The sequence below is a fragment of the Oncorhynchus keta genome, chromosome 19 (assembly GCF_023373465.1).
Source record: "Oncorhynchus keta strain PuntledgeMale-10-30-2019 chromosome 19, Oket_V2, whole genome shotgun sequence".
Taxonomy (NCBI): domain Eukaryota; kingdom Metazoa; phylum Chordata; class Actinopteri; order Salmoniformes; family Salmonidae; genus Oncorhynchus; species Oncorhynchus keta.
The window spans coordinates 43891817-43915618 of record NC_068439.1 but is presented as its reverse complement, the minus strand read 5'-3'; the positions used below and the strand labels follow the sequence as shown (position 1 = coordinate 43915618).

The 23802-nt window shown below is 41.6% G+C and overlaps 2 protein-coding genes across 7 annotated transcripts in view; both read right to left on the bottom strand.

Moving 5' to 3' along the window:
- LOC118398340 (histone-lysine N-methyltransferase 2B-like) overlaps nucleotides 1-12790 on the bottom strand; it is an 88318-nt gene extending 75528 nt beyond the window's left edge. For 4 of the 5 annotated variants that reach the window (XR_004828605.2, XR_004828604.2, XR_004828606.2 and 1 more), the window contains exon 1: nucleotides 12392-12787. Coding sequence is in view for 2 of the 5 variants with exons in the window: in XM_035793576.2 (XP_035649469.1) it covers nucleotides 12392-12691 (300 nt within the window). In the remaining 3 variants the exon portion in view is untranslated. Of the gene's footprint in view, nucleotides 1-12391 lie in introns of all 5 variants that reach the window. The other variant, XM_052470637.1, reaches the window with a different exon arrangement.
- Nucleotides 12791-14535: 1745 nt separating this feature from the next.
- On the bottom strand, nucleotides 14536-22894 carry LOC118398341 (zinc finger protein 436-like). 2 transcript variants are annotated; one of them, XM_035793577.1, is made up of 5 exons: nucleotides 22598-22894; nucleotides 21865-22028; nucleotides 19153-19268; nucleotides 18434-18577; nucleotides 14536-15852 (listed from the first exon to the last, which is right to left on the bottom strand). In XM_035793577.1, the coding sequence occupies exons 2-5, from the start codon at nucleotides 21977-21979 to the stop codon at nucleotides 15163-15165; spliced, it is 1065 nt and encodes a 354-aa protein (XP_035649470.1). In that variant the 5' UTR covers nucleotides 21980-22028; nucleotides 22598-22894; the 3' UTR covers nucleotides 14536-15162. The 2 variants fall into 2 exon arrangements, with proteins under 2 accessions (XP_035649470.1, XP_052326598.1); XM_052470638.1 differs by lacking the exon at nucleotides 21865-22028 and having other exon boundaries at nucleotides 22598-22797.
- Nucleotides 22895-23802: the final 908 nt, after the last annotated feature.

Below are 23802 nucleotides of genomic sequence, written 5' to 3'. Positions count from 1 at the left end.
CTGGAGCTCCCCAGGGGTGCGTGCTCAGTCCCCTCCTGTACTCCCTGTTCACTCACGACTGCATGGCCAGGCATGACTCCAACACCAACATTAAGTAGGCCTGATCATCAACAGCAACGAGACAGCCTATAGGGAGGTCAGAGACCTGGCCATGTGGTGCTAATACAACCTATCCCTCAACGTAACCAAGACTAAGGAGATGATTGTGTACTACAGGAAAAGGAGGGCCGAGCTCGCCCCATTCTCATCGACGGGGCTCTAGATGAGCAGGTTGAGAGCTTCAAGTTCCTTGGTGTCCACATCAACAACAAACTAGAATGGTCCAAATACACCAAGACAGTAGTGAAGAGGGCACGATAAAGCCTATTCCCACTCAGGAAACGAAAAAGATTTGAGGATCTCAGGACCCATGCCAAAAGGTTGCAACATCGAGCTGCAACATCGAGAGCATCCTGACTGATTGCGTCACTGCCTGGTACGGCAATTGCTCTGCCTCTGACCGCAAGACACTACAGAGGGTAGTGCGTACGGCCTAGTACATCACTAGGGCTAAGCTGCCTGTTATCAAGGACCTCTACGGTGTCAGCGGAAGGCCCTAAAAATTCAAAGACCCCAGCCACCCCAGTCATAGACTGTTCTCTCTACTACCGCATGGCAAGCGGTACCGGAGTGCCAAGTCCAAGATAAAAAGGCTTCTCAACAGTTTTTACCCCCAAGCCATAAGACTCCTGAACAGGTAATCAAATGGCTACCCAGACTATTTTCAGTGTGCCCCCCCAACCCCTCTTTATGCTGCTACTATGCTCTGTTTATGATATATGCATGCATTTAACTATACATTCATGTACATACTTCCTCAATTGGGCCGACCAACTTGTGCTCCCGCACATTGGCTAACTGGGCTATCTGCATTGTGTCCCGCCACCCGCCAACCCCTCTTTTACACTACTGCTACTCTCTGTTCATCATATATGCATAGTCACTTTAACCATATCTACATACCACCTTAATCAGTCTGACTAACCGGTGTCTGTATGTAGCCTCGCTACTGTATATAGCCTGTCTTTTTACTGTTTTATTTCTTTACTTACCTATTGTTCACCTAACCCCTTTTTGCACTATTGGTTAGAGCCTGTAAGTAAAGCATTTCACTGTAAGGTGTATTGTTGTATTCAGCGCACGTAACAAATAACATTTGATCATTAACAAACACACTTCGGAAGCAGTAGGGAGTGCATGAACATTTTTATCATGATCGCGTTATGCAGTGATGCTCATGCTGATTAGCGAGTCCATGATCATGTTATGACGCGTTCCATAACGGACACATCTGTTACACTTAGCACAAGTACTGAGTGAGAGAAAAGCAACCGATTACATGTCACCCAAGCCCTTGAGCTTTGCATAGAAAGTACATTTGTACTCCAGTTGTCATACAAATATACTTTCTTTTCAAGTTGACTCAAGTAAAAGTGAAAGTCACCCAGTAAAATCCAACTTGAGTAAAAGTCAAAAGTATTTGGTTTTAAATATACTTTTTTTTAAATTCCTTATATTAAGCTAACCAGACAGCACCATTCTTTTTTTTAAATTTTTTTTATGGATAGCCTGGGGCACACTCAGAAATCATTTACAAAGAAAGCATGTGTTTAGTGAGTCTGCCAGATCAGAAGCAGTAGAGATGACCAGGGATGTTCTCTTGATAAGTGTGTGAATTACACCCTTTTCCTGTCCTGCTAAGCATTCAAAATGTAACAAGCACTTTTGGGTGTCAGAGAAAATGTTTGGAGTAAAAAGTACATAATTTTATTTAGGAATGTAGAAGTAAAATATAAATAGTAGGGCCTTCCGAGTGGCGCAGCAGTCTACGGCAGGGATGCCACCCGTTAGATAAAATACCGAACAGTTCCGTATTTCACTGAAATAAACATTTTGTTTTCGAAATGATTTGACCATATTAATGATCAAAGGCTCATATGTGTGTGTTATAACTAAGTATATGATTTGATAGAGCAGTCTGACTGACTGAGCAATGGTAGGCAGCAGCATGCTCGTAAGCATTCATTCAAACAGCACTTTTGTGCGTTTTGCCAGCAGCTCTTCGCAAGAACAGCTCTGTTTATGACTACAAGCCTATCAGCCTAATGGCTATAACCCATGTGAAATGGCTACCTAGTTAACGGGGTGAACGCTAATAGCGTTTCAAACGTCACTCGCTCTGAGACTTGGGGTAGTTATTCCCCTTGCTCTGCAAGGGCCACGGCTTTTGTGGAGCGATGGGTAACGCTGTTGTCGATGTGTTCCTGGTTCGAGTCCAGGTAGGGGAGAGGAGAGGTACCGAAGCTATACTGTTACACTGGCAATACTAGTGCCTATAAGAACATCCAATAGTCAAAGGTATATGAAATACAAATGGTAGAGAGAAATAGTCCTATAAATACTATATTAACTACAACCTAAAACCTCTTGCCTTGGAATATTGAAGACTCATGTTAAAAGGAACCACAAACTTTCATATGTTCTCATGTTCTGAGCAAGGAACTTAAACGTTAGCTTTCTTACATGGCAAATATTGCACTTTTACTTTCTTCTCCAACACTTTGTTTTTGCATTATTTAAACCAAATTGAACATGTTTAATTATTTTTAAATAGATTTTTATTGATGTATTATATTACGTTAAAATAAGTGTTCATTCAGTATTGTTGTAATTGTCATTATTACAAAAGAATAAAATATATATATTTTTTTTAATTGGCCAATCAGTATCGGCTTTTGTTAGTCCTCCAATAATCGATATCGGTATCAAAAAAATAATAATACAATCGGTCAACCTCTAGATTGTACAATCCTATACTAGCACTCAATGGACTAAAATGTGTTTGATATTGTTTCATTAACCTTCTGAATTGGTCAGAAACAATACCAAAACAAGTTCTGTGAGCCATTGCCAAAAGCTATGAAATCTGGTTGACTGAAAAGCCTTATTTTGAGACTTCATATCCTACCTTATAGCAACAGTAACATTACATTTGGAAAAAAGAAAGGAAAACTGTAGTCTACTTCAAAATACACACATTCCAGGTAAATATGAAAGTAGTTTAATACTCAGGATGACCTTACTATGGAATTGACAGGAAGCTAAACAATTTCTCCAAAATGAAATATACGTGTAGATATTAGTTGGCAGTACTTCAGTGTGTTTTGATGCATTTCTGATACCTTTTAAGACTTTCTGGTAGATGTTTTCTAAGATCCCCTTCTCCATCTGTTACATTTGTTTTTCTTCCCAAAAAGATACTTCTCTTGTATGACATCCAATTTCATATGCTCCTATGAACTTCATGTTGGTGTTCATGGGCCCTTTGATGGAAATGCATTCATCTAGTTCATTACTAAAAATAAAAAAGTTTAAAAAAATAAAAAACAAAAAATCTACCCTCCCTTATTACACCTTGACAAGTTAAATCAGTAGTATTTTGCTTCAATACACATTTTAAAAGGGTTCTGTCAGACAGTTCAGTCTAATATTCAAACTCGACAAATGAATATGTTTGCTCTTCCCTAAGATAATATTATTAAATTAAAAGGTCAGTTCAAACTATAGCATTGAATCAATGAATAGCCTGCATACGATTCCAAACCTAAATATAGTCAGCACTCACCAATCAATTGAACATGTGAATTGCTCTACAGTTACAGTATAACATATGCCAATTAATCCTGGTAGGCCATTTAAAAGTAAAGTTCTAACACAGAATCTCTGCTATATGAAGCATGACTAAAAATTGAACATTTTGCCATTCTCTTAACCTGTTACTCCTACCCCCTACTTTTTCGAACATTCTGTTAAAAATCGCGCAACATTTCAGCGCCCTGCTGCTCATGCCAGCAATATAGTATATGCATATGATTAGTATGTGTGGATAGAAAACACTCAAGACGTTTATAAAACTGGTTAAATCACGTCTGTGACAATAACAGAAAGTGCGTTTCAACGAAAAGTGCAGGAAAATCTGATCACTGAAAATGGAAAAATATATCCATGCGCGACTTGAACCCATTGATAAAGGTGAACCACATTTAATGGGGCTGAGGGTGCAATTACCTACAGCTTCCACACGATGTCTAGAGTCTTGTCATTTGCCTACTGTTTGTTTCTTGGTTAAACAGACGCAAGGCAGCGCAGTTCTTCCGGTCTCCGACCGGATATTTTGGTTGAGATTTACCCTGACATTATTTCCAGACGGACAGCTAAAGAATATACTTCGCCTCGTGATCAATTTGATTGCTTATTAACGTTTACTAATACCTAAAGTTGCATTACAAAAGTATTTCGAAGTGTTTTGTGAAAGTTTATCGTCGACTTTTTTAATCTTAAAAAATGACGTTACGTTATAAGACGCTATTTTTTTTCCATTTATCACACAGTCTTTATAGATCGATATCTAGGCTATATATGGACCGATTTAATCGGAAAAAAGACCCAATCGTGATTATGGGACATCTAGGAGTGCCAACAAAGAAGATGGTCAAAGGTAATGAATGTTTTATATTTTATTTGTGCGGTTTGTGTAGCGACGACTATGCTAATTATTTTGTTTACGTCCCCTGCGGGTCTTTTGGGGTGTTACATGCTATCAGATAATAGCTTCTCATGCTTTCGCCGAAAAGCATTTTAAAAATCTGACTTGTTGCCTGGATTCACAACGAGTGTAGCTTTAATTCAATACCCTGCATGTGTATTTTAATGAACGTTTGAGTTTTAACTAGTACTATTAGCATTTAGCGTAGCGCATTTGCATTTCCAGATGTCTAGATGGGACGCCTGCGTGTCAGGTAGGAGCAAGAGGTTAAATGTGAACCATCTACCAATCAGAACAGATAGTCCTGCCTTGTGCAAGGTACACTTCTATGCTCAGATCCATCTTCACACTATGGTAATGGTAAATCTCAGTCAGAATCAGAGGGACCCTGTCAGCGAGACCATGCTACTGCTGTACTCCACAGCTGGTGAGTGCGTAGAGCTGTCTGGAGTACCCACAGGCAGCAGACAACTTACAATGTGACTAAAGTCTCCTCCAAAAGATTGCATCAGTTTATTCGGAACTACGTGATGTTACACTAAAACCCCATGATCCAAGAGACCTAGCATGATTCTAACAGCTTGTTATCACAACATATAATATTCTAACACAGGCCTATGCCCATTGCTATTCAGTAAGTCAACTACAAAGCCTGGTGAAAGAAAGACTGATAGTACTGTTGAATTTTTTTTTTTTTAAATGGAGGGGAAAAAAGGAGATGGTGATTAACTAGCGATCTAGGATGCATTGGTCTATCAAAAGGGTTTCCCAAACTTGGTCCTCAAGACCCCAAGGGGTGCACGTTTTGTTTTTGTCCCCCTAGCACTACCCAGCTGAATCAAATAATCAACCAATCAAGCTTTGATAATTTTTAATCACCTTGGGGTCCCGTGGACAGATTTCGGGAAACGCTGGTCTATCAGTAGACTAGTTCTAAATTGCTTGCGGAATGGGGCAAATATCCATGCACAGATCTCATGTCAAGCCGCAATTAGCCTAGTTGTTGTGAGCTTGGGCCCCAATTTGACTGATGATGCGATGACAAGCTCACATACAAGAGATCGCTGATACTAGTAGTATCAGGGTGTGAGAAGTCAGTCAAATACTAGGTAGGACAAACTGCTTAGTTTAAAATGACACATGCCAAGCTTTTGGTTTAGCCTACTCAAAAAATACAGAGGAACGTCTCATGAATATTTCTGTTTCACTGGCTCAGTCGTTTGGCACGAATTGAGGGCCCTCTGGAGTGAACTGGGTGAGAGATGCTACAGTATATGGGGAATAATCTGACTGAGCGAGATCCACATTGATACTATGTAGTGTAATGGTGGATTTGTGTGAATGTGACTGTGTTGCAAATGTAGATACAGTATAATCACTTTCCTCAAAGTGTTTTACTATAGCTAAGTTGGCATATAACTTGCCTGGAAACCGGACGTTGAATTGCATTGAATACAATGTCGGGCAGAAATGAGAGTTTGAATCAAGAAAGTTTCCCATCATGACCTCTACGTTGAATAAAATTATATAATGTAATTTACCCGTTGTCCATGCAGTTGGTCCTATTGGCGGTAGGAATGTGAGACAATATATCCACAGGAAAGTGTAATTACATTAACTTTTTAACAAAAGCCTAAGCTGTGTTTCGCTATATTTCACTTGTGATTTCATGAATATGAATATTTTCTAGTAAGATTATTTGACCGTTGCGCTATGCTAATTAGTGTAGTTGCTGACAATTCTCCCGGATCCGGGATGGGTAGTTCCAATAGGTTAAAGCGCTGGTAGCGTATTCAGATATCACCTGAAGCACACGCAAGATGAAAATACATGCATGAGACATATGCATAATTGCTTAGCTTGTGCACACGTTTAAAAGGTTATGTGCATGCTTCATGTGATGTACAGTGCATTTGGAAAGTATTCAGACCCCTTTCCCTTTTCCACATTTTAGCCTTACTCTAAAATGTATTTTGTTTTTCTTAAGTCCTCAATCTACACACAATACCCCATATTAACAAAGCGACAACAGGTTTATACAAATTTTTGGAAATGTATACGTTCAAAAACCCAGAAAGTCCTTATTTACACATTGTATCCAGACCCTTTGCTATGAGACAGACCAGCCAGAGTCCTGACTTCAACCCGATCGAACATCTCTGAAAAGACCTGAAAATTGTACTGTACAGCGACACTCCCCATCCAACCTGACAAAGCTTGAGAGGATCTGCAGAAAGGATTGGGAGCTCCGCAAATACAGGTGTGCCAAGCTTGTAGCGTCATACCCAAGAACACTTGAGCCTGTAATCACTTCCAAAGGTGCTTCAAAGTACTGAGTAAAGGGTCTGAATACATAAGTGTTTTTTGTATACATATGCAAAAAAAATGTAAGGTTTTATTTATGTAACTAGGCAAGTCAGTTAAGAACAAATTCTTAAATTACAAATGACGACCTACCAAAAGATAAAAGGCCTCCTGCGGGGAAAGGGGATTACATTTTTTTTTTTAAAACAAGAGACAACACTACATGAAGAGAGACCTAAGACAACATAGTAGCAGCACAAAACATGATACAAGCATTGGGCACAGACAACAGCACAACGGGCAAGAAGGTAGAGACAATAACACATCATGCAAAGCAGCCACAACTGTCAGTAAGTGTCTCCATGATTGAGTCATTGAAGAGATTGAGATAAAACTGTCAGGTTTTGCAGCTCGTTCCAGTCACTAGCTGCAGCGAATTGAAAAGAGGAGAGACCCAGGGATGTGTGTGCTTTGGGGACCTTTAACAGAATGTGACTGGCAGAACGGGTGTTGTATATGGATGAGGGCGGCAGTAGATATCTCAGATAGGGGGGTTGAGGCCTAAAGGGTTGAGGCCTAAAGGGTTTTATAAATAAGCATCAACCAGTGAGTCTTGCGACGGGTATACAGAGAAGTATAGAGTGCAATGATGTGTCCTATAAGGAGCATTGGTGGTAAATCTGATGGCCGAATGGTAAAGAACATCTAGCCGCTCGAGAGCACCCTTACCTGCCGATTTATAAATTACGTCTCTGTAATCTAGCATGGGGAGGATGGTCATCTGAATCAAGGTTAGTTTGGCAACTGGGGTGAAAAAGGAGCAATTACAAATACAGGAAACCAAGTCTAGATTTAACTTTAGCCTGCAGCTTTGATATGTGCTGAGAGAAGGACAGTAGCCATACTCCCAAGTATTTGTATGAGATGACTACCTCAAGCTCTAAACCCTCAGAGGTAGTAATCACACCTGTGGGGAGAGGGGCATTCTTCTTACCAAACCACATGACCTTTGGTTTGGAGGTGTTCAAAACAAGGTTAAGGGCAGAGAAAGCTTGTTGGACACTAAGAAAGCTTTGTTTTAGAGCATTTAACAGAAAATCCGGGGAGGTGCCAGCTAAGTATAAAACTCATAAAAATCATGTGCATATAAATGGACGAGAGAGCTTCCTGAGCTGTTGATGTGAATTGAGAAGAGCGTGGAGCCAAGGATCGAGCCTTGGAGTACTCCCTGGGTGACAGGCAGTGGCTGAGAAAGCAGATTTTCTGACTTTATACACTGCACTCAGAGAGGTAGTTAGCAAACCAGGTCAATGACCCCTTAGACACCAATACTCCTTAGCCGGCCCACAAGAATGGAATGGTCTACCATATCAAAAGCTTTGGGCAAGTCAATAAAAATATGTGCACAGTCTTTAGACATAGTTTCAGGCTTTTATTCTGAAAAATGAGCGAGAAAGATCACATCGCGTCAGTGGATGGCTGGGTGCCAGCAGCGTTTTGCATGCGCCAACAGAGTGGAGCAGACATTTTCTCTCTCTCCTATTGAAGAAGCTCCAGTCCGATTATATTGTAAAAACAACCTGAGGATTGATTATAAAAAACGTTTGACATGTTTCTACAAACTTTACGGATACTATTTGGAATTTGTCTGCCCCGTCGTGACCGCTTTTTCCTGTGGATTTCTGAACATTTACGTGCCAATCAAATGGAGGTATTTTGGATATTAAAATAATCTTTATGGAACAAAAGGAACATTTATTCTGTAAATGGGAGTCTCGTGAGTGCAAACATCCAAAGATCAAAGGTAAGCAATTCATTTTATTGCTTTTCTTGCGTGAGCAATTTACTTTGCTGCTAGCTGTTTGTAATGTTTTGTCTGCTGAGAGAAATGTACTTACATAAACGCTTGGTATGCTTTCGCCAAAAAGCTTTTTTTGAAATCTGACACGCCAGGTGGATTAACAACAAGCTATGCTGTGTTTTGCTATATTGCACTTGTGATTTCATGAAAATTAAATATTTTTAGTAATTTAATTTGACTCTCTGCAATTCAGCGGATATTGACGAAAATGATCCCGCTAACGGGATGGGTGCGTCAAGAAGTTAAGGTAGCAGTGACACATCCATAACCTGAGTGTAAAGCAGATTTCGTACCAGAGAGAATACTATAGACATCAAGAAAGCCAGTCAGTTGGTTATTGACAAGTTTTACAACACTTCTGATAAACAGGGCAAAATAGAAATAGGCTTATAACAGTTATGATCAACTTGATCTCCCCATTGAAATAAAATGACAAACCGTGGCTGCCTTCCAAGCAATGGGAACCTCCCAGGAAAGGAGAGAGAGGTTAAAAACGTCAGAGATAGGCTTGACGATGATAGAGGCAGCAACCTTAAAGAAGAAATGGTCTAAACCATCTGTCCCAGATGTTTTTGGGGAGTTTCAGGAGCTCCTTTAGCACCTTGGACTCAGTGACTGCCTGCAGGGAGAAATTTTGTAGCGGGGCAGGGGAAAAAGAGAAGCATCGGGGATAGTTGCATTAGAAGGGTTGGGAGATGAGGAAATGTTGGACGGGCAATGAGGCATGGCTGAGTCAAATAGGAATCCTGACACCACTTCATTGAGATTAAAGAGCTCAGCCATGTGCTGCTTGTCAGTAACAACCACATCATCAACATGAAGGAACATGGGCAGCTTTGAGGGTTTATTCTCCAGGTCTTTAACCGTTTCGCAGAACTTCTTGGGGTTAGACCCACAGACAGAGAACGGCTCCTTAGAGTAACTAACTTTGGCCTTCCGGAAAGCCTGAGCACACTTATTTCTCATTTGCCTGAACGATAGCCAGTTAGCCTGAGTATGCATGTGCCGAGCCTTTCGCCAATGCAATTCTTGAAGTGGAGCAACTCTGCAAGATCACGGTCAAACCAAGGACTGAACCGGTTTTTAATTCTAAATTTCTTTATGGGGGTGTGTTTGTTAACAATACCACTGAAAATATATTTTTTAAAAGAAGCTCCAAGTGTCTTCGACAGAGGGGACCAAGCTGATTCTATACCATTTTACAGAGTCCAGTTCATGAAGGAAGGCTTGCTCATTAATGTTCAGCAAGCATCTGACAAATGAAGACAGGTTGTTTCACTGAGCAGCTATTACAAACACATGCTGTAAAACAGTGATCACTAAGGTCATTATAGAAAACACCAGACTGATACCCGTCAGGATTATTTGTGAGGATAACATCAAGGAGAGCAGCCTTTTCTGGGTGTTTGGAGTCATACTTTGTGGGATTGGTAATAATCTGAGAAAGATTTAGGGAGTCCCATTGCTTTACGACTTCGTCAGGTGGTTAAGCATGTCCCAGTTTAGGTCACCTAGCAGGACAATTTCAGACTGTGTGTAAGGGGCCAGGAAAGAGCTTAGGGCAGGTAAGGTACAGGCCAGTCCTGATGGAGGACGATAGCACACAGCCAACAAAGAGCAATTTGAAAGCTTAATGCTTAAAACCAGCAAATCAAATTGTTTTGGGACAGACTTGGTGGAGACAACCGAGCACTACAGGTGATCCTTGGTAAAAGATTGCGACTCCCCCCACCTTTGGAAGATCGTTCTTGCCGAAAAAGGTTATAATCAGAAAGGTTCACATCAGTATTCAAAACACTCTTCCTTAACCACGTCTCAGTAATGACCAACACATCTGGATTGGAGCTGTGAAACCACACTTTCAACTGATCCATTTCAGGTAATAACCTTGGTGTTAAAATGCAGAAAACTCAGGCTTTTCTGAGAGCAGAAATCAGTGAAGCTGATTTGGGGATAGTAGATGGGCCAGGGTGAACATGCATATTTCCAGGTATCATCAACAGTAATGCAATCAAGGCATAGGAAAGGAAGAGCTCTGCAGTGCTGATTTATGACATATAAATGTGCATCAGAAGGCAACAAGATCATATTGTACAGCAATTTCATCAGGTAACATAAATACAAAGCCGGCAAGAGGTAGTTCGAATAGGATGGCCAAAAGTCTGTAACCAATAGAGTCAGAGTCCCGAGTGAGGGAACAAACAGCCTGTCCCACGGTTGGGTAAATAAAAGTGTGTGTGTGCCAAAAGTGTGTGTGTGCTAGAGGTGAGCGAAAGTTCGGGAGAGGGAGTATGGTGGTGGTACCTGTACCAGACAGGGGGAGACAGTGAACAGATCACCAGGTGGAATCCAAGCAGCAATGCAGCAGGCAACGGGAGCAAGTGTCACACCCACTTGGGAGAAGCTCTTATTTCTGATGGCAGATTTCTTGTATTAAATGCCAGTGGTCTTTCAAGAGCAGGAGGGGGCTTCAAAGGAGTCTTGAAACACTCCTTGCCACTTGTTGGGCTCAAAGGCCTCAACACCCTTCACTTCACACCTCAGTGCTAATTAAAGTTGCATCTGGTCTGTCCTAGCAAGCCTGGCAACCTTAACTCAGCATTCAGGCCCCATAAAGTAAAATACATAATTGTAATGTACTTTATTTTTATTCTTTGCTTTCAAAATAGCATCAGACCAAACACTACTCACTCAGTTCCAGGTTGGATGGTGTCCTCAGGTCTCTGCCGTTTGTTTACTAGAGCACCCTCTGTAATGCTTGGAAAAAGGAAACCTTGGTAGCACTAATCTCGCCGGTTAATTAAGTTTCTAACTCCAACTCCAACCTTTTCTAAAAAACATGTTAAAAAATGTGAGCGCTCACATGCAGCTATGTCTCCCTCACCACTCTTGTGAATGCTTTGTCAATATGTGGCATTGTGTGTAGATTGATGGTAACAAAAACCATTGAATCGATTTTAGAATAAGGCTGTAACGTAACAACGTGGAAAAGTCAAGGGGTCTGACTACGAATGCACTGTAAATCTGAACACACCACCAGCGCTTTAAATTTATTTAATTATGCTTTCCTGTGGATAGTCTCACAATCCTACCACCAAAAGGACCAATCGCACGGACAACTAGTACTCTAAAATGTAATTGCATTCAACATTCTGGCTTGTAGGTGTCATGGGAAGAAACTTTACAGATTAAAACTCATTTCTGCCAGACACAATTCAACGCCGGGTTTCCAGGGAAGCAGACAACAAGCTTGTATCCAGTTACGGTGGCGTTTGCTACAGAAATTTTCACCACCTAAAATAAACGCTTGTCAAAGATCCTGGTAAAGGTAAAGTTAGTCAGTCTAGGAGATGGTCAACCTTGGATATGTTGTCACCATGTTACCTACTAGTTTGTCAACTTGCCACGGAGTAGTGGATTGGTAGCTAACGTTAGCAAGCGTTGAAGTTTCAACATTATTATTGTTTAATTTAGATATAAAGCTACATAGCTAGCTAACGTTTACCAGCCCAGGTATGAACGTTATCGCGAACACTTGATTCTCAATATCACCTATATTACAGAAAGGGCTGTGAAACATGCACGTTTTAATTGGGTCTGTGGTGTGGGGCTGGTACACAGTGCATGGCTTGGAAACTCACCTCACTCCCGCTTGAGTAGAAACCCGCCTCGCTCTGGCGCCTATGTTTGTCAGCAATCCCGAGTAAGCGTAGCAGTGACGGGTCCTCGCACAACGTTAGTCCAATGTTGATTGGCCTCGGGCCTCCAGTGATTACCTCTCCACCTTCCGAGTCCAATCGTCCCCGCTGCGGACGTTTCTCAGACCGTAGCCGAATACGAGATGTCCATGGCCGGCCCGGGAAACGAGACCGGGCCACGACCGGAGTGTTAAAGCCAGTCACATTAGCAGGATATGTTAATCCCCCCACCGATTCCGCCATTATTCACTTGCTGCTTCTGCTGCTGCTACTACTACTACTACTACAACAACAACAACAACGACGGTGGTGGTACGCTGTTGATTTGTGGTAAAACAAGATGGAAAGGCGCGAGATAGGAAGGAAATACCGTTGCATCATGGGAAAACGAGTTTGTTATATTTCATCATTCTGAGCGTCCTTTCGAGTGTTTGTGAATGTGAATGAGTACATACATAGACAGCTTGTTTTATTCGTGTTTTATATATTATACAAAATAATTCAAATGAAATCAAATAAACATAAATTATAGTAAAATAATATCTAAAAATGTTATTATTCAGTCCACTTACAGTAAATGTTTGTAACTTTTAGCCTTTTTCCCCTTCTGCCCACTTATTCCTCTCCTTTTGACCATAATATGTATGTATATACACTGAAAAAATATATAAACGCAACATGTAATGTGTTCGTTTCATGAGCTAAAATAAAAGATCCCAGAAATGGACCATATGCATAAAATGCTTATTTCTCTCAAATGTTTTGCACACATTTGTTTACATCCCTGTTGGTGACCATTTCTCCTTTGCCAAGATAATCCATCCACCTGACGGGTATGACATATCAAGATGATTAAACAGCAGTATCATTACACAGGTGCACCTTGTGCTGGGGACAATAAAAGGTCACTATAAAATGTGCAGTTTTGTCAGACAACACAGTGACACAGATGTCTTAAGTTTTGGGGGACCGTGCAATTGGCATACTAACTGCAAGAATGTCCACCAGAGCTGTTGCCAGAGAATGTAATGTTAATTTCTCTAACATAAGCCACCTCCTACGTAGTTTTAGAAAATTTGGCAGTACGTCCAACCGGCCTCACAACCGCAGAAGTGTATGGCATTGTGTAAGCGGTTTGCTGATGTCAACGTCGTGAACAGTGCCCCATGGTGGCGGTGGGATTATGGTATGGCAAGGCATCAGCTACGAACAACAAACACAATTGCATTTTATCGATGTCAATTTGAATGCACAAAACTACAATGACAAGAACCTGAGGCCCATTTTTTTTATATATCTGTGACAAACAGATGCATATCTGTATTCCCAGGAATGTGAAATCCATAGATTAGGGCCAAATTAATATATTTAAATTGACTGATTTCCTCATATGAACTGCAACTCAGTAAAATCTTTGAAATTGGTACATGTTGCATTTATATTTTTGTTCAGTATAAAATTGTGCAGGTAACCACACAGATTCTTATTTTAAATGACAACCATAAGCAGTGAGCACAGCAATGATATAAAATAACCCCCCCCCCCCCAAAAAAAAGATGTCTTTCCATCTCTCTCTGCACACCTTCTCCATGATGCTCATTTTCATTTGACTCACCACCTGCCAATATTCAGGAAGTATTTTTGGATAGTGACTTCTCCAAAGCATCCATCTCCTTCAGCAGCATCATTCTCCCATTTCTTTGCTGCTCCTCTCCATCTCCAGGCTGGCCTTGACCCATCCCTCCTTAACCAATCTCCTCTCCAATTAGCCAGGATCATCTCCAGCTCACGCTTTAGCTCGTTCAATGTGTTATTCTCATCCTTACTCCCTTCTCCACTACAAGCGTTTGCTTTTGAGGCTGTTATTCTCTATCCCTTTGTCTTTCTTCCTCCTTGACCTCTCCTCATCTTTTCCCTTTTCTGCCACAAGGCTTTGGATTTCCTCCTCATTAGCTCCTTCTGCCACAACAACCCCAAATTAATGGAAAAGATAAGCACAATACAATCTTATTCAGTGCTTATAGTTTCCATTCATTTCAGGGTGACATTTCCCATAACCTTAAATTCACATTGATTACAGACTGCAATTTAAATCACTCCTTAGTTTAATGCATTACTATTTCATTGTGGATGAAAAAAAGTACAAGATCACCTGAATACAACAATGACATCCTTCACGGAACAATGGATTCTCCAGACCAATACAAATGTACATGATCAGAAGATGCCTTGACAGGAACAAACTAAATTATGAGTGGAATGGTACACCATAAAACCCATTGATTACCTACTAAAATCAATACTAAGTTACAAAAACTTCTCACATTTGAGGCAACTCGTTAGACTAGCTCTAGATCCGTAATATCAATACAAAATTATATTTTTTTTAAGGGTGTTGGCAATATGGAAACAAATAGATTCCCACTCTGGGGGGGCAGTTGTAATTCACAATTATGTACACATCTGTATAAAGAGTTTTATACACAGTACATTTTGTTGTTTTTCTAAAAGCACTTTAAAATAACCACGGTGGGACCAATTAGGAACAATCTAATGATCCAAGTGCTTTTGTGTATGGTATGTCACATATTCCAAACCCCCATCTTGAACATACAAAAACCCACCCACATCAAGGCCTGTTTTACTCAAAATTATATTTTCAAAACCCTAAACCATTACATACATTTTTCATGATGATATTCCCTTTCCCGAGATTATCTCTTTTCTTTGTCTGTTGCCTCTTCTCCCTCAGTGTGTGTCTTCTGGTGTGCCTTTAGGTTGCTCTCACGACTAAAGCTCTTGCCGCAGGTGGGGCAGTTGAGTCGGCCAGAGCTGTGAGCCCTGGCTATGTGGGCTTTGAGCTGCTCCAGCCGGGCATAGCTCTCTTCACACTCAGAGCAGGGGTGAGCCTTGCGAGGTTGAGGCGGCCGCCCGTGCTTCTCCTTCTTGTGGGCCCGGAGAAGGGCAACAGAGGAGAAGGTGAGGTCACACTCAGCTTCAGGACAGGGAATTTGGAGCTCCTCCTTAGGGGGTCGCCCCGGTCCTTTCCCTCTTTTTGCCACAGACTCCTCTCCCCCCTCCTCAGCTTCACCACTCTTCTCTCCGTTTGCTGCCTCAGACACTTTCTTGGGAGGTCGGCCACGTTTTTTGGCCAGGACCTTTGCATCGCAATGCTGATCACCCGCAAAGTTCTCCTGATGCAGCACAAGATCCACCTCTGCCTCAAACCCGCGGCCACACTTGCCACAACGGTGAGTCTTGGTGTCATCATCCTCCTCTTCCAGTGGCTGGGGGTGCTGGGTGAGGCGGTGGGTGCGTAACTGGTTTGGGCCCCGGAATACCATGCCACATTCCTTGCACACACTCTGCCGCTCCTTGCACAGCTGTCGCCGGTGGACTGTCAACTATGAGAGACAGAAACAAAATTGTAAGAGGCTTCGGGCATCTTGAGGAAACAAACATGGGGACCAAGGCACCAATGGACAACAGAAGGCAGATGCACTACACAGCACCTGCCTAGCCCCCGGTTCTTTATCTTTATTGGGATTCCCATTGGCTGATGCCATGACCACAGCTAATATTGCTGGGGTCCTAATATCTCATGGACAGACTAAACATAACTGGTACCGTAGATCTGTCTGCATTCTATGGGATGCGTAAGATAATAAGAAGCATTAATACATTCTGGGTCTTGTGTTTTCGTCACTGGTAATTTAGACGCATCAGGATTGGGCAAAGGCAGTGCTTAACTCTGACACTCATGGGAATTGGCCTATATGGACAGGGCTAAATTGAAATGTTTCTTACAGAAGAAATACAAAGTTATGGGGAAATTATTCGACCAAAGCTGATAACAGTTCAAGACTGAATCCAAACATTACACCTGATTTTTGTGCAGTTTACATTTACTGTACTTTTCACTGCATTTGTTAATAACAAAATCTGAAAACACTCTGGATATATTCAGTAACATAAGAATATTTCTGAAAAACGTGGGGTAGGTGCAATATGTTTGTTTTTTGTTTTTTTTTACAATGGTTTGACAGAGTAATAACTGCAGTCTACAAGTGGCCACGTGCACAGTTCCTAAGTCATTTCAAGCAGTTTGAAGAGACTCAAATCCTATTTTTTTGCATATCCGATTCAAATCTGTTATTTTTCCTGTAGTGTGAACAGCCAAAGGCCACATTGAAGTCAGATACAAATCCGATACCTGGCCATGCGACTTGTGACTGAACGGTCAAATCTGATTTTTTTTGCCCTCAGGTGGTTTTTCAAACTGTTATTTGCCCTCTCTATTGCGTTTGACAAGAACATGGAGGTTGTAGCTAACTAGCTTGTTAATTGTTTACAAACAAAATGAGTGAATGTGCTAGAAAGCTAAACAGCTACCTAGCTATAGCTGACTGCTGTGACTAGCCAAAAATGACTCCTTTTGAAAGTTGGATCATCTTATAATTTGAGGCTTTAAAAAGTGTTCTTACACTATGATTTTGAACATTCAAAGCAACCGGGAAAAGTTCCATGGCAGGCATTATTGCTACATAACTTCTGAGTGATAGGAAGCACGAGCACCACCACCAATCAGCCTACACCACTGTACATACATACACCGGTTGTTACTATGACAAGCAGAGCCATGACAGAAAATGACTGATGTCTGAACACATATGTCTGATTTAGTCACTTGTAACTTCCTGTTTGGACAGTCAGTATTCCAAAACGTAATTTGAAAAACAAAACTTATTTGAGCATATTTGGCCTGCAGTGTGCACAAGGCTAAAGAAGAGTCTTCAAATATAAGGTGCTTTATTGAGCTGAGCACACTTGTAGTTGTTTGGAACAGCCCTGAATCCCCACCATCGCACAATTACTGTTGTTTAAACAATCCAAAAATGGCCCATTTTAAATCATTTGAAAGCTTGTTTTATTTCCAACATGTATTTTTTATGTAACCTTTATTTAACTAGGCAAGTCAGTTAAGAACAAATTCTTATTTACAATGACGGCCTAACAGGGAACAGTGGGTTAACTGCCTTATTCAGGGGCAGAACGACAGATTTTTGTCAGCTCAGGGATTCGATCCAGCAACATTTCAGTTACTGGCCCAACGCTCTAACCACTAGGCTACCTGCCCCCTAAGTTATAAAATATGTGTCTGGCAATTCAGCGAAACAGATCAGAATTTTGGTACGCATAGAAAGGAGTCATGAGTGCCTTCAGATGCGTGTACTGCAGTGAATTTTCTTCACAATAGACAAACATAGGCTCATTCTGTTCAGAACAACTCAGGTTGAAACCATGTCATCTTGTAACTGTACATAAAACAGTGATTACAAACATTGACACTGTATATGACATGAGTATTGTGATATGGAAATGTGATATGCACATTTGGACTCAAAGGTGTTTGGCCTGCTTGTATGACATCAAAGTGGTATTTATTTTAATCTTCAAGGTCTCATCTCTCAAAATACATTGAGTCTTCTTCATATTTACAGAATTCCCTCAAACAACAACAGAAATCTGTAAAAGTTACCCAATTAGCAGGAAGGACGGGGGCAACTTCTTGCCGCGTTGATGTTCAGAACGGCTGTCAGTCAAAAGCCATACAGCACTGTGAATGAAGCGCAGAGCCTGAGCTCTGATGTCATTTATAGCTTATCAGTGCCCAAATCTGCCATTTTCAACCCGAGTACGGGTATAAAGGGTTAAACGACTTTGCTTCAACGGATGATAAACACAGGTGAAAATATCAGAAGGTAGGGCTTTGGCTAAGAGTGTCCTTTTGCGAGGGTGGAGATGTCGCAAACTGGAAATCTCAACTTCTTACACGTTTACCCCCCAAAACCTAATCGAGCGTCTGACCAAATTTGGAACGATTTTAGTTCTGGGTTAACCAAGATTACTGGGGTCCTTTCACACGACTAAAAGTCAGTAGAGACAAAAGACCTTACAACTTTCATTGAAAGACCGTTGTCTCACCTCAGAGAAGGTCCGGAAGCTTCCCTGGCAGTGGGGGCAGCGGAAGGGCTTGTCTTCCAGTCTGTGTAAGGTCTGGTGCTGTGTCAGCTCCTCAGAGGAGGAGTAGGTACGATCGCACACATAACAGGTGAACAGCGTATCGGTCTGCCAAATAACACAAAACAGCAATTAAGTGTTAGAAGTCATGTACATCATTATATATTATGTGCATACAGGGCTACAGCATCCTGCTGCTAAGCTGTGCGCTTTGCAGCTCCGGGGTGAAGTTTCCCATAGGTACAATCAGCCCCCCTGCCCTCCCCAACTGTTATTTGACCCTGCTGGTCATCTATGAACCATGTTCCACCATGTTCCACCATCTTGGCCATGTTCTGTTAATCTCCACCTGGCACAGCCAGAAGAGGACTGGCCACCCCTCATAGCCTGGTTCCTCTCTAGGTTTCTTCCTAGGTTCTGGCCTTTCTATGGAGCTTATCCTAGCCACTGTGTTTCTACACCTGCATTGCTTGCTGTTTGGGGTTTTATGCTGGGTTTCTGTACAGCACTATGTGACAAAAGCTGTAAGAAGGGCTTTATAAATACATTTGATTAAAATTTGATTGAATTCTAAACTTAAGCATTACTAAAGAAAATCTTAAAAATTGCCCAAGATCAGCATCTAGGGGCAATTTCACCCTACTCCTGCAATGCATCTTGAATTTCTTTTATCCATTCCGTACCTGTTGGAGCGACTGCTTGTATTCCTCACGATGGCTCTTCCTCATGTGCCTCTCCTTGGCCTTGGCATTACAAAACGTAATGAAGCATTGAAAACACTGTAGGCTGTCATGCTGATCTGCAATAAAAGGAGAGGAAATTCAAACACATAAACAACTATTTTAAATCAAAATCAAACGCTCCCCAAAACACTTCTGTGAGCAGGCCTTTAAATCGACCTGGCCCGGGTATCCTGGAAGGATATTGACCTCATCCTGTCAGTAGAGGAAGCCTGGTTGTTCTTTAAAAGTAATTTCCTCACCATCTTAAATAAGCCTGCCCCTTTCAAAAATGTAGAACTAAGAACAGATATAGACCTTGGTTCACTCCAAACCTGACTGCCCTTGACCAACACAAAAACATCCTGTGGCGGACTGCTCGAGCATTGAATAGTCCCCACGATATGCAACTTTTCACTAACTAATACACACAGTCAGTTAGGAAAGCAAAGGCTAGCTTTTTAAAACAGAAATGTGCATCCTGTAGCTCTAACTCCAAGAGTTCTGGGACACTGTAAAGTCCATGGAGAACAAGAGCACCTCCTCCCAGCTGCCCACTGCACTGAGGCTAGGAAACACTGTCACCAACGATAAATCCACAATAATCGAGAATTTCAAGAAGCATTTCTCTACGGCTGGCCTTGCTTTCCTCCTGGCTACCCCAACCCCGGCCAACAGCTCCGCACCCCCCGCAGCGACTTGCCCAAGCTTCCCCAGCTTCTCCTTCACCCAAATCCAGATAACAGATGTTCTGAAAGAGCTGCAAAACCTGGACCTGTTGCAAATCATCTTGGCTAAACAATCTGGACCCTCGCTTTCTAAAATGATCCGCCGCCATTGTTGCAACACCTATTACTAGCCTGTTCAACCTCTCTTTCGTATCGTCCGAGATTCCTAAAGATTGGAAAGCTGCCGCGGTCATCCCCATCTTCAAAAGGGGTGACACTCTAGACCCAAACTGTTACAGACCTATATCCATCCTGCCCTGCCTTTCTAAAGTCTTCAAAAGCCAAGTTAACAAACAGATCACTGACCATTTCGAATCCCACCGTACCTTCTCCACTGTGCAATCCGGTTTCCGAGCTGGTCACGGGTGCACCTCAGCGATGCTCAAGATACTAAACGATATCACAACCGCCATTGATAAAAGACAGTACTGTGCAGCCATCTTCATCGATCTGGCCAAGGCTTTCGACAATCACTGTATTCTTATCAGCAGACTCAACAGCCTTGGTTTCTCAAATGACTGCCTCGCCTGGTTCACCAACTACTTCTCAGATAGAGCTCAGTGTGTCAAATCGGAGGGCCTGTTTTCCGGACCTCTAGCAGTCTATGGGGGTGCCACAAGGTTAAATTCTCGGGCCGACTCTCTTCTCTGTATACATCAATGATGTCGCTCTTGCTGCGGGTGATTCCTTGATCCACTTCTACGCAGACACCATTCTGTACACATCTGACCCTTCTTTGGACAGTGTTAACAAACCTCCAAACGAGCTTCAAAGCCATTCAACACTCCTTCCGTGGCCTCCAACTATTCTTAAACGCTAGTAAAACTAAATGCATGCTCTTCAACCGATTGCTGCCTGCACCCGACCGCCCGATTAGAATCACTACTCTGGACAGTTCTGACTTAGGTATTTGTAGTTGTCCACATATTCTAGGTGTCTGGCTAGACTGTAAACTCTCCTTCCAGACTCATATTAAGCATATCCAATCCAAAAATTAATCTAGAATCGGCTTCCTATTTCACAACAAAGCCTCCTTCACTCATGCTGCCAAACATACCCTCGTAAAACTGACTATCCTAACGATCCTCGACTTCGGCGTTGTCATTTACAAAATAGCCTCCAACACTCTACTCAGCAAACTGAATGCAGTCTATCACAGTGCCATCTGTTTTGTCACCAAAGCCCCATATACTAGCCACCACTGCGACCTGTATGCTCTCGTCGGCTGGCCCTCGCTACATATTTGTCGCCAGACCCACTGGCTCCAGGTCATCTATAAGTCTTTGCTAGGTAAAGCTCCTCCTCATCTCAGCTCACTGGTCACCATAACAACACTCACCCGTAGCACGCGCTCCAGCAGGTATATTTCACTGTCACCCCCAAAACCAATTCCTCATTTGACCGCCTTTCATTACAGTTCTCTGCTGCCAATGCCTGGAACGATTTGCAATAATCGCTTAAGGTGGAGACATATCTCCCTCACTAACTTTAAGCATCAGCTATCCGAGCAGCTTACCGATTGCTGCAGCTGTACACAGCCCATCTGTAAATAGCCCATCCAACTACCTACCTCATCCCCATATTGTATTTATTTACTTTTTTTGCACACCAGTATTTCTACTTGGACATCATCATCTGCACATCTATCACTCCAGCGTTAATTTGCTAAATTGTAATTACTTCGCTACTATTGGCCTATTTATTGCCTGACCTCCTTACTCCATTTGCACACACTGTATATAGATTTTTCTATTGTGTTATTGACTGTACTTTTGTTTATCCCATGTGTTCTCCCACCAAGTCTCTCTGTGTTGTTTTTTGTCGCACTGCTTTGCTTTATCTTGGCCAGGTCGCAGTTGCAAATTAGAACTTGTTCTCAACTGGCCTACCTGGTTAAATAAAGGTGAGGGAGGAAAAATATAAAAGATATACACAAATGTGTGCTTACAGGGTTGGATAGCAGGAACAGTCTGTGGCTTAATGGTGGACGCTGTGGCACTGGTCATCACCTCTTCCCCCAAAACGACCTGCTCTATGTCCAACATAACATTACCCAACTCCATCGACGTCTGAATCCACCCAGCAATGCAAACACAAGTTTACATCATCGGGCTGTAACACAAATACAGGCATCATCGGATGTGGGAATGAATTCCTATTTGTAGCATTGTCTTATTTTTCTCACGTTAATTGGCAAATAATAGCAAGCCAATGTGAACCTGTGTGTATGTTTCGATAACTAACGTTAATTAGGTAACGTAGCGAGCAACAACCAACAAAATGCGCCGTGGATCAAATGATTGAGGAACTTGATGAATGATTATTTAGCATGCTAACTAGTTAGGAAGGAAGGCTGGCGGGCTTAGCCTTTGCCACTAGATACGTTTTACAGAACAGAAAAAGGTATTGATAACCACACAGAAAAACAACAAATATAAGAAAGCAAATAACGTTATATATTTAGCCAGGCAATGCAGACAACAGGGAAGGGGGATTTCAAACTGGAACTAAAGCAGACATTTTCCGCAAAAAAAAATGATAAAATAGCATTAGCTATATTGTTGCACTAGGTTTTCATGCAGATTTATTTATATAATTTGGGATTGCACACTCAAATCTAAGGCAAAAATCAATGTAAACATTTATACGTAGCTAGCAAGTTAGCTTCAACCGTTCCTTACCCAGTGTCCAATGAAATGAAGTCTTTGTGTGAACTCTTGACCTACATCACGTGACACTGGATTATACGGATTTGGCAATCACTGCTAGTTGAGAGACTTGGTGCGAGAAAACACACTTAATATCCAAATTGCCTCGATTTGTCTATGCATATTCATGACATGAGGGAAGTAAGCATAGCGTCTCTATTGAATACAGGTATTTGAAGTCAACGAATATTCAAAACGAGATTAAAATAATGAGATGTATCGTGGTTGCCAGGTGGTACACGCAGGATTTGTTCATTCTGCAGAACAGCAATGTTGGCATATATGCCTACAGGAGGGAGCTGTTGAGGATAGATGGTTTATCGGTGACTGTTGCCTACTCATTTCTCTTAAAGCAACTACCTCATGTCCTCTCTTTGAGGCGTTGTTTTTAATTGCTTGAGCCAAATACATGCTTTTGGTTGTACTCAATCTCTTACACTGGCACTTCTATTTCAGTCTTTTTTTTCCTCTTAGCAGTTTTGAGTTGCGACCTTAAATTCCTCACGCGCTTTAAATGAATGATTTTGACCATATATGATTCATTAGGGGAATTTCGAAACGTAAATAGCCAAGGTCTTGCACCGAGTATTGAGGCTGAGAAGAATTGGTATTTATCTATGTTTATTTCCAACAGGTGTGCTTATATTGTTTGATAAATCACACTTTTTATGCACTGGAGCATTCTAAATTAAGTTTAAGTTGTATTTTAGAATCATTTCTATACAATATTGATAAATGATGCCCCTGTATATGTATATAGATTATTATCGTAACAAATGCACTGATGTGGTTAGGTCCGGTGCAACCATTGTTTTAGAAATTGGGGGACATAACAAAAAAATGTATCCAGTCTAATAAACACTCCAAACAGCCTACCTGGCCGCTCCGAGGCGTCCGCATGGTCCTAAAGCATGCATGGACCTGGTTTTGTATCACAACCTATGATAAAATAGGAGGGACAAAAACCCAATTTCAGAATGGGGGGTGTCATGCCAAATAATATCCCCCGGCCAAATAGTGTTTTCTTCTACGTCACAATGAGATTCGATAAACTATTAGCGTCCGTTGCTATATCAACGCTGTGACGACCTAATGATTAGAATTTTGAAAATCATTACGGCCTAAATTATGTTATTTTATCATCGCTATGCAAACAAGGCTGATTTCCGCTGTTTAAA